Genomic DNA, 10,372 nt, shown 5'->3' on the forward strand with positions numbered 1-10,372 from the left:
TCGGGTTCGGACTCCGATGGAGGTAAAACCCTTCCTACTTCGCGAATGTGGTCTCCCACTTTATTAAAACACAGGCCCAATAGACTAGTCTCGTGCCCACAGGATAGATATCACTTCTACATATGGAGTTGGGTAGATGACTATGTCCATAGGTTTGATAGTGGGCTCGGGAAATACGACACTATGTATACCACAGACGAGATGTGGAATGGGATAGCTGTGCAGTATGGGACCAATGACTATAGGGACCTTTCGAGGTTATCACCAACTTATAGGGAAGGCCCTCCCCCCGCCTCTTCTGAAGACGGGGGAATTTCATGGTCCCCAAGCTCGATCTCGGGGGAAAGTTCCAGTTAGGTTTTTTCTTTCACCACTCTATATAGTGTTGGAGTAACTTGTATTTCTTTCACTGACTCACTGTGATGACTTGTGCAGGCAACATGGACTCCGACCTCGACGCCCTCATCGACAATGCGGGTGCCAAGAGGAGCAAGCGCCCCAGGGCAAGGGGACTGACAACCAGTCAGCCTGGGAAAAGCTCCAAGAGATCTAGGAAAACGCCTCCTCCTCCCCCGCCGGCTTCGAGCTCTGCTGCTGCGTCGACTGGCCAGACTAACGTCCCCACGACGATACCACCCTCGCAGGCCGTCGTCCCTGTGGTGGCGCCGGCCTCGCAGACTGATATCGCTGCCGTGGTTGAATCCCAACCTCCTGTGGCGGGTCAAATGCCTTCTACCCAGCTCGTCAAAAGACCTTCTGCTTCCCGAGCCCAGAAGCTAACTATTTCCACCCATATGGATTCGTATGTGGTGGATAATGCTGCCGGTCCTCACGGGTCTACGCTGATCTCGGATGTAATGTCCCGGATTGGCCAGAGCTACGGCAATTTTGAGGCTCCTCAGTGGCAGTGTCTAACTGGCACTCGGGACCGCACTGTCCTGTACGAGAAGAGTATCGAGCACACTGCCGCGGTAAGTGTCCTATATATTCCCTTTGCTTACATTCATGCTGTCTCGAGGCTAATGATGGTTTTTTCCTTTTTTCAGGCTCTTGCTTTCACTGCCCAGCTTAATTACGAGCTGAACAACGAGGTCCATTCGAGCAGGACCCTCGCCCAAGAGGAGAGGGACCTCCACCTTAAAGCGAATGACGACCTGAAGGCAGTGAATACTAAGCTCGAGGCAGTGGTTAAGGAGCGTGAGGAAATGGCTAAGGAGCTCGGAAAGCTGAAAAACGAACTCGAGGAGCAGAAGAAAGACAACATCCAGCTTCGGGAGACCAATAAGAAGCTCGAGGAAGACAAGGCCGTCACCCTCGACCTCATGGAGGATATCAAAACCCGCCTTACTGCTGAGTTCAAAGAAAAGAAGGAAACGGCGGTCGATTCAGCCATGTACCGGATGTGGGCCTATAACGAAGAACTGGACACCAGTTTTTTGGGTCCCCTCGAGGCGTCCTTCCTCGAACGATGGAATGCCCGGCTCGAGAAGGAAGAGGCTGACCAGCTCGAGAAGGATAAAGCTACTCCGAGTACCGTTTCGGAGGGAGCTCAGGAGGATAGTCATGCTATTCGTCCTGAGGGGTCCGGTGCCACTGATGCTGAGAAGGCCAAGGAGACTCCTCTTCTTTGAATCTGACCTCGGGGAGATCAGTTTTCGGGGCTGCGTCCCATTATTTCTGTAATTATTTCAACTTGTGCCCACGGGGCTGATACAATTCCCTTTATTATTCTTTTATATACTTACATTTCTTGGTTCGAAATATTTTGCATATTTTTATAATTGATGGACCGGTTATGTTTATTTATGCATACAAACATAGTTTGGATTTAGGCTCGAAATTCGATGCATTCATGCATAGTTTATTCGATTTATCCGTTTCCGACCTCGTTATTTATCAAGGTCGGACATTACTGTAACCATGAACTGAAAAGTACTTATATGGCATGTAATATGAATGATTTGGTTAATCTTTTTAGTCACTTTTCCTCATCCTTAGTATCTTAGCTCCGAGGTTATGAGTTCGAAACTATTTTAAGATGTTCCAGCCTCGATCTCGACATATTTTGTGACGGGTTTAGGCTCCCATTCATCATTGATCGATAATTTGGCTGGTTTGTTCCAAACCTGTTATGCTTGCACATCTGGTTAATTCCAAACGTTTTTGGTTTTTGGTAGCTCGGTAATGTCCGAACTATCTAAGCCCGCGTACTTGGTTATTTCCAAATACTTAATGTTTTTTATAATTCGGTTAAGTCCGAACTATCTAAGCTCGCTCGGTTAAGTCCGAACTATCTAAACTCGCGTATTTGGTTATATCCAAATACTTTTTTGTTTTTGATAACTCGGTTAAGTCCGAACTATCTAAGCTCGCGTATTTGGTTGTATCCAAATACTTTTTGTATTTTTTTTTTTTTTTTTTTTAAAGCTAGAGGTATGTATACCAATGATGCCCCCTTAATATCCTATGAGTGTGACCATAGGTTATTAAATTAAGAGAGATTGCAAAAATAAAAATAAATCATATGTGAAACAAAGTAGACCCTTTATTTGAAATTCAAAAACAAACTAAGTACAGAAAATCATGGTTACGGGCAACACTTCCTTCACTATTGATAATATGGTCTCAGGTGTTCGCCATTCCATGCTCGTGGTATGAGGCTCCCATCTAATCTTGCAAGTTTGTATACGCCAGGGCAGATGACTGATTCTATCTGGTATGGTCCTTCCCAGTTTGGCCCGAGTACTCCTGCTGCTGGATCTCGGGTTGCTAAGAATACTCGTCTCAAAATCAGGTCTCCCACTCCGAACTTTCGGTCTCGAACCCTCTTATTGAAATATTTCGTGGTCCGTTGCTGGTAAGCAGCATTTTTCAGTTGAGCCTCTTCCCTTTTTTCTTCGATCAAGTCTAGGGTTTCTTCGAGCTGAATATGATTGGAACTTTGGTCGTAAATCTGAGTTCGAATTGTCGGAATTTCGACCTCAATGGGAAACATTGCCTCACAGCCGTATGCTAGAGAAAACGGGGTATGCCCAGTTGATGTCCGAGCTGTAGTTCTATATCCCCAAAGGACTTGGGGTAATTCCTCAGGCCATCGTCCCTTTGCTTCTTCCAACTTTTTCTTCAAGGAACTCTTGAGAGTTTTATTAACGGCTTCGACCTGACCGTTCGCCTGAGGGTGAGCCACTGACGAAAAGCTCTTTATTATACCATTCTTGTTACAAAAGTTGGAAAATAAGTCGCAATCAAACTGGGTTCCGTTGTCAGACACAATCTTTCTTGGCACTCCATATCGGCATACGATGTTCTTTACCACGAAATCCAGGATCTTCTTCGAAGTTATGGTCGCCAATGGTTCAGCCTCCGTCCATTTTGTGAAGTAATCAACCGCGACCACAACATACTTTACTCCTCCTTTTCCAGTTGGGAGTGAGCCTATGAGGTCGATGCCCCATACCGCAAAAGGCCATGGGGACGTCAACATGGTTAGTTCGGAAGGTGGAGCTCGGGGTATCGTGGCGAATCTCTAGCACTTGTCGCATTTTTTCACGAACTCGAAAGAATCCGTTTTAATGGTTGGCCAGAAATATCCTTGGCGTATAATTTTCTTGGATAGGCTATGCCCCCCGGTATGATCCCCGCAAAACCCTTCATGAACTTCTCTAATAATCTTCTTTGCCTCGGGGGGAGTCACGCATCTGAGCAATGGCATGGAATACCCTCTTCTGTATAGCCTTCCATCCAGGATGGTGTAACGAGGAAGTTGATACATTAGTTTCCGAGCCTGACTTCGATCTTTGGGAAGAATTCCATTTTCGAGGTATTCAACGATCGGGCTCATCCAGGTCGGTTCTGTCTCGATCATGCACACATCTTCCTTGTCTGACCCAGTAATGCTGGGTGCTGACAGATGTTCTATGGGTACAACATTCAGCTCCTCATTTTCAGTGGAAGTGGCTAGCCGAGCTAAGGCATCTGCATTTGAGTTTTGTTCTCGGGGAACTTGTTCGATTGCATAAAACTCAAAAAACTCCAATGCGTACTTTGCCTTCTCCAGATAAGCTGCCATTTTTGTGCCACGAGCCTGATACTCTCCCAAGATTTGATTAACTACGAGCTGAGAGTCGCTGTAGCAATGTATAGCTCTGACCTTGAGTTCCTTTGCTATTCGTAGTCCCGCCAGTAAAGCCTCGTACTCAGCTTCATTATTAGATGCTTTAAAGCCGAACCTTAATGCAGAGTGAAATTTGCTCCCTGCAGGGGTGATCAGAATAACTCCTGCCCCCGCTCCATTTTCATTTGACGACCCGTCGACGTAAAGTTTCCACAGCTCGTGGGCCGTGGTTGTTACTTCGTCGTCGGCTGTACCGGTGCACTCTACTATAAAATCTGCCAACGCTTGTGCCTTAATGGTTGTTCTCGGATGGTAGGTGATCTCGAACTGTCCGAGCTCAACAGCCCACTTAAGGAGTCGACCAGATGCCTCTGGTTTGGACAAGACTTGCCTTAATGGTTGATCTGTCAGTACATGGATAGGATGTGCCTGAAAGTAAGGGCGGAGCTTTCGAGATGAGTGGATCAGACTGAGGGCGAGTTTCTCCATCAGTGGATACCTTGACTCTGCCCCCAGTAATCTTTTACTGATGTAGTAGACGGGTTTCTGTATTCTCTTTTCCTCTCGGACGAGCACCGCGCTTATCGCGTGTTCAGTTGTCGAGAGATATAAGAACAGTACTTCTCCCGTCTCAGGTTTCGATAGGATAGGTGGTTCGGCTAAGTGCCTTTTTAGCTCTTGAAAGGCTAGCTCGCACTCGTCTGTCCATTCGAACTTTTTACTTCCTTTCAATAAGTTGAAGAACGGGAGACCGCGGTCCGTTGACTTCGAAATGAACCTGCCCAGAGCTGCCATCCTGCCAGTTAAGCTTTGAACATCTTTATGCTTCCGAGGTGAAGGCATATCGATCAGGGCCTTTATTTTATCGGGATTAGCCTCGATTCCACGAGAGTTGACAATGAAACCCAGAAATTTCCCCGAAGACACCTCAAAAGTGCACTTCTGAGGATTCAACTTCATGTTGTACTTTCTGAGCACGCCAAAGCACTCTTCGAGGTCATCAACATGGTTCTTGTTAAGTTGAGACTTTACGAGCATGTCGTCAACATAAACTTCCATGTTGTTCCCTATTTGCTCTGAGAACATCATGTTTACGAGCCGCTGGTACGTGGCTCCGGCATTCTTGAGTCCGAATGGCATGACATTATAGCAGTAGAGCCCTTTATCCGTAATGAAGCTTGTATGCTCTTGGTCGGGGGCATGCATGGGAATCTGGTTATATCCAGAATAGGCATCCATGAATGACATCAGACCATGCCCCGCCGTGGCATCCACGAGCTGATCAATTCTCGGTAGGGGAAAACAGTCTTTCGGGCAGGCCTTGTTGAGGTCTGAGTAGTCAATGCACGTCCTCCATGTCCCATTGGGTTTCGGGACCAACACTGGATTGGCCACCCAATCAGGGTAAAAAGCGTCCCTTATAAAATTATTTGCTTTCAGCCAGTCCACCTCCTCCTTTAGTGCTTTCTTTCTGTCTTCATCCAGCTGCCTTCGCTTTTGCTGCTTCGGAGGAAAGCTTTTGTCTATATTCAATGCGTGGCTCGCTACATTAGGGCTTATTCCTACCATGTCAGAGTGGGACCACGCGAAGACATCCTGGTTTTTCTTCAGAAAGCAAATTAATTGCTATTTTGATTCGTCTAGGAGGTGTTTCCCGACCTTCACCTTTTTCGAGGGACTAGATTCATCGAGCTGAACATCTTCGAGCTCCTCCAAAGGTTGGAGGTCAATCTTCTCTTCAATCCTTGGATCGATCTCCTCGTCAATTTTCAGAACTGTCCCGTCTTTATACTGTATGACAACAAGTGCTTGCGCGCTTGTTTGTTTCTTTCCCCTTAAGGAAATGCTGTAGCACTCCCTTCCTGCCAGTTGATCTCCTTTCAATGTTCCGACCCCGCTTGGAGTCGGGAACTTAAGGGCTAGATGCCTTACAGATGAAATTGCCCCCAGCCCGACCAGGGCGGGTCTCCCGAGCAATACATTGTAGGCAGATGGTAACTCTACTACCACGAACTCCATCATCTTGGTCACCGAGACTGGATAGTCTCCCAAGGTCACAGGGAGTTCAATGGACCCCATACAGGCGGTTCCTTCTCCAGAAAAGCCGTACAAAGTGGTTGCACAAGCCCTCAGGTCGCGAAGGGAGAGCCCCATTTTATCTAGGGTTGCTTTATAAAGAATGTTAATTGAGCTCCCATTGTCTATGAGAACTCAGCGCACTCTTTTGTTGGCAAGCTGTAGGGTGATGACGAGTGGATCATGATGAGGGAACTGGACGTGAGAGGCATCCTCCTCGGTGAAGGTTATGGGCTGAGTCTCAACCCTTTGGCTTTTTGGTGCCCTTGGTTCGGGTTCATATGGAGACCCGTCCCCTGTCTTCAGCTCATTCACATATCGTTTTTGAGCATTTCTGCCCCCTCCTGCGAGATGAGGACCTCCCGAGATGGTTATTACGTCCTCTCCATCTATCAGTGGAGGCCTATCCTCATCCCGAGATCGGGAGTTATTATTCTGTGTTGCCGGAAGCGCGGCTACTCTCTGGCTGGCAGTAGCCTGTCCAGTATTCTGGTTTTTGACATACTGCCGGAAATAACCTCTCGAGATCAATCCTTCGATCTCGTCCTTCAGCTGTCGGCACTCATCAGTTGTGTGGCCGGTGTCCCTATGAAATCGACAATACTTGCTGGAGTCCCTCTTGGACTTTTGATTCCTCATAGGATCCGGTCGCCTGAAGGGGACCTGGTTTTCATTAGCCAGGTATATGTTTTCCTGGGACTCGTTGAGCTCGGTATGCACTTTATATACGGAGAAATATCTCTCTCCTTTTTTCTTCTTTCCTCCATCAGCCTCGGGATTATTTCCCTCGCTTTTTTTTCTCTTGGAAGGATTCTCCGAGGCAGGCTGTGTAACTAGAGGGTCAACCGAGGTTGAGGCGGAGTTAATGTTTATCGTTGTAGTTTTGGTCTGCGAGGTCGCTTTGAGTGTTGACCTCGCTTCCTCTACATTAACAAATTTCTGCGCCCGTCTGTTATACTCGGTTATCGACCTCACCGGTTTCCCTTGTATGTCATCCCAAAGTGCACTCCCGGGTAAAACACCAGCTCGGATGGCCATCAAGTGCCCGCTGTCATCCATGTCACGAGCTCGGGCGACCTCTAGATTAAATCTTGTCAGGTAGCTCTTTAGTGTTTCGCCTGGTTGTTGTCGGACGTTAGTCAAAGTGGATGCTTCGGGTCTGACTCCCACCATAGCCCGGAACTGCTTCTTGAAGTCTCTAGACAATTGATCCCACGAAGTTATAGAATGTCTCTTGTACTTCTCGAACCAACTCTTGGCAGGCCCGGCCAATGATGTTGGAAACAACATACATCTGAGCTCGTAACCCACGTTACTAGCTCTCATAATAGTGTTGAATGTACTCAGATGGCTGCATGGGTCGGTTTTTCCTTCAAACGCTGGGACGTGAGGAATCCGGAACCCTTGGGGGAACTGAGTGTTAGAAATATTGGGAGCAAACGGCTCGAGCTCCTCATCAGAGTCCTCATATCGACCGTTTCCTCGCTCATTCTTCAAAAGCCTAAAGGCTTTTTCGAGCTAATCGATCCTTTCTTGTACTGGGTCCTTAGGCGGTGTTTGGAATTGATAGTCATTAATCGCGATCCCAGGCTCGCGTCTCCGTGAGGGATCTCTACGCCCATTCAGATGATTCCTAAGATCCGGGTTTGTCTGATCTCCCTTTCCCCTGCTCTGATTCAGGTGATTGCGCAGGTCGGGATGGCTCTTGTGATTCCCAGTATTTTTACGACCCCGGTCGTGTTTACTGACAGACCTTGTTTCTCCGGACTCATCGCTAGTGAAACTCATCGATCGGTCATTTCGTGGTGGATCCTTTCTACATCGCCTCGTCACTGTAGTGCGAGATCGGGACGTCTGACTTCTCTCGGATGGCGCACCTTTCCGCCCCTAGAACGTCTCCCCGTTTCCTTGTCTCTCCCCTGTACGCCCTTGATCCTGATCTCGACCAGGTTGAGCGTTCCTGCGGGGAGGTGAAGGATGTCTTATGGGAGACGGAGGAAACCGTATAGGTGACGGTGGTTGCCGTCCTTGCCTCGGCCTGGAAGGTCCAGAATTTGCCCGAGATGGGCCGGTTGCGTTTGGTGCGCTACCAGGAACCTGAGTCCGAACCTTGACAGGAGCTTGGTTGTTCTCAGTTCCTGCAGGCACTTCCACAGGTGGATTAGGCGGGACCCGAGCTCGGGTACTCCTCTGAGGCCTAGAAGGAGCAGATGGCTCTGTTGGTGCTGGAGGCTGAGCTGGCCTCCTTGTGTTAGCATTTTTTCGTGGACGTCCACGGGGCTTCCGGGGAGGAACGTGCACGTCCCTTGGAGGAGGGGCTCGGTCTTCGCGCGGAGGTGAGGGCTGAGCCACCTGCGCCTCCGCGGCTATCCTAGTCAACTCCTCGTTACGTTTGTTGGCATCTGCCAGCAGCTGTTTCAGCTGCCGATTCTCCAATTCTACAATAGGGACATAACGCTCAGGGTTATAGTACATGTCCTCATCCCTTGGTTGTGGAGGTGGTCCCCGGGAATCAGAGGACCCACTCCTTTCATCAGCGTCCGGGTTCTCCATTGGCTGTTTTCCAGGACGCCTTGGGTAATTTTCTTCAGGAGTGTTCTGATTGTTTGTAGCCATGAATCTCTCAGGGATGGATGCTTGAGGCTCTCAATGAAAGCACCAAACTGTTGACGCCGTTTTTCGCCAACAGATAAAAGAAGAGAGCACGCAAACAATTAAAGACAATGGTTAAAACAAACAAACGAATCAGACACACGGTTTTTACGTGGTTCAGCAGTTAAATCTGCCTAGTCCACGAGTCTCTGTTATTAATCTCAAGATTATCTCTGAACAATCCTTTAGCATGAATTCTCCAGAGTTTTCTCTCAAGAATCAGAAAATCCTCCTCTTACAATGGTGCATGCCTTCTCTATTTATAGAGAAGGATGCAGAATACTATCCCACATATTTTGGGTAGTTACTCTTTTGTGAATAAAATAAATGGCTTTAAATGCCTATAATCAGATATAAAAGGAAACGTCCCTGAAGACCAGGAAACGCATAACTGACCAAATAATATCCCACGATTCTTGGGGATTTACATTAATAAATGAGGATCATATCCCATATCTACAACTCTTGTAGATATTCAAGGTAGTCATTGCGTATCTCCAAGGCTTCACGTCATTGTGCGAGCCGCTGACACTTCCCGAGCTGAAATTTCTTTCGAGATGGCATATCGAGCTCGAGATCCCTGCTCCGAAGTTGCTTCTGAAGATGAGGGGCTCACAGAGCTATCCTTCGAGATCGAGATCATTTCGAGGTCACCATATTCGAGGTCTGTACCATACTTTGCAGGCTCCGATTTACAATCGTAGAGCATACCCTTAACCCTCACGAGACCATTTACTGCGAACTCAGCTTTCGAGGTCATATTTGCTACGGCTCGAAATCTGGGTATAACAAAATTAATTATTAATAATTAATATTCATCAAACAAAATTACATATAAACTAATCATAAAATTAACATAATAAAAATATCAAATATCTTAATTTAATTACATATAAACTAATCATAAAATAAAAATAATAAAATATCAATTGTCTTAATTTAATTAAAAAACATAAACTAATTATTATTGTTTGGATTGGGTCAACCAGGCGAGAAATATTCATTAACATTCAGGTCAATATCTTCATCAATGTTAGGACACGGCAATGGTAGTGAAGCAAAATGTGGTACTGGTGGTGAAAGGTAATAAGCTTGTGGAGACTATTGCGAAGATGATCCAAATGAGTCTACAAATTTTCGAGTCTGTGGTCGTGCCGAGGGAGATTGATGCAATAAATTCTCAAACTGACCATACCTCTGCTGCTGCTGCTGCAACGAGCTCATAAATTGACCACACCTCAGCTGCTACGGTTATTGCTGCTGCGATGAATCTCCAAAGTCACGATGCCTAGGATGTGACGTCTGAGATCCTGCAGGGACGTCGGGGTAATAAAGAGGAGGGGACTGGGAGGAGCGTCCATACATGTACTGGAATTGTTGTGATGTACCTCCAAACATGTTAGGAGATTTTTTTGAGGTGGATGAAAATGTTGTCGTTGTTGTTGTGGCATCGACCAAGAAGGTGGACTTTGAGAATATATACCACCTTCAGGTTGTGATGGTAAATACCGTTGCAGAAGACTGTCAAAC

General features: G+C 46.9%; 1 protein-coding gene across 1 annotated transcript; it reads left to right on the top strand.

Moving 5' to 3' along the window:
- Positions 1-158: 158 nt before the first annotated feature.
- LOC133815366 (uncharacterized) lies at positions 159-9,929 on the top strand. Its single transcript, XM_062248216.1, has 4 exons — positions 159-352; positions 436-971; positions 1,047-1,197; positions 9,880-9,929. Exons 1-4 carry the CDS (start codon positions 184-186, stop codon positions 9,927-9,929), a joined length of 906 nt encoding a protein of 301 aa, XP_062104200.1. The 5' UTR covers positions 159-183.
- Positions 9,930-10,372: the final 443 nt, after the last annotated feature.

This window comes from Humulus lupulus, chromosome 2, assembly GCF_963169125.1.
Source record: "Humulus lupulus chromosome 2, drHumLupu1.1, whole genome shotgun sequence".
In the NCBI taxonomy this organism is placed as follows: Eukaryota; Viridiplantae; Streptophyta; class Magnoliopsida; order Rosales; family Cannabaceae; genus Humulus; species Humulus lupulus.

Bases quoted from the DNA above. Each gene is read 5' to 3' on its own strand.
- LOC133815366 (XM_062248216.1), top strand. From the start codon at position 184: ATGTATACCACAGACGAGATGTGGAATGGGATAGCTGTGCAGTATGGG. The intron at 972-1,046 runs GTAAGTGTCCTA...TCCTTTTTTCAG, and splicing joins GTATCGAGCACACTGCCGCG to GCTCTTGCTTTCACTGCCCA. The intron at 1,198-9,879 runs GTGAGGAAATGG...CATCAATGTTAG, and splicing joins CGAGGCAGTGGTTAAGGAGC to GACACGGCAATGGTAGTGAA.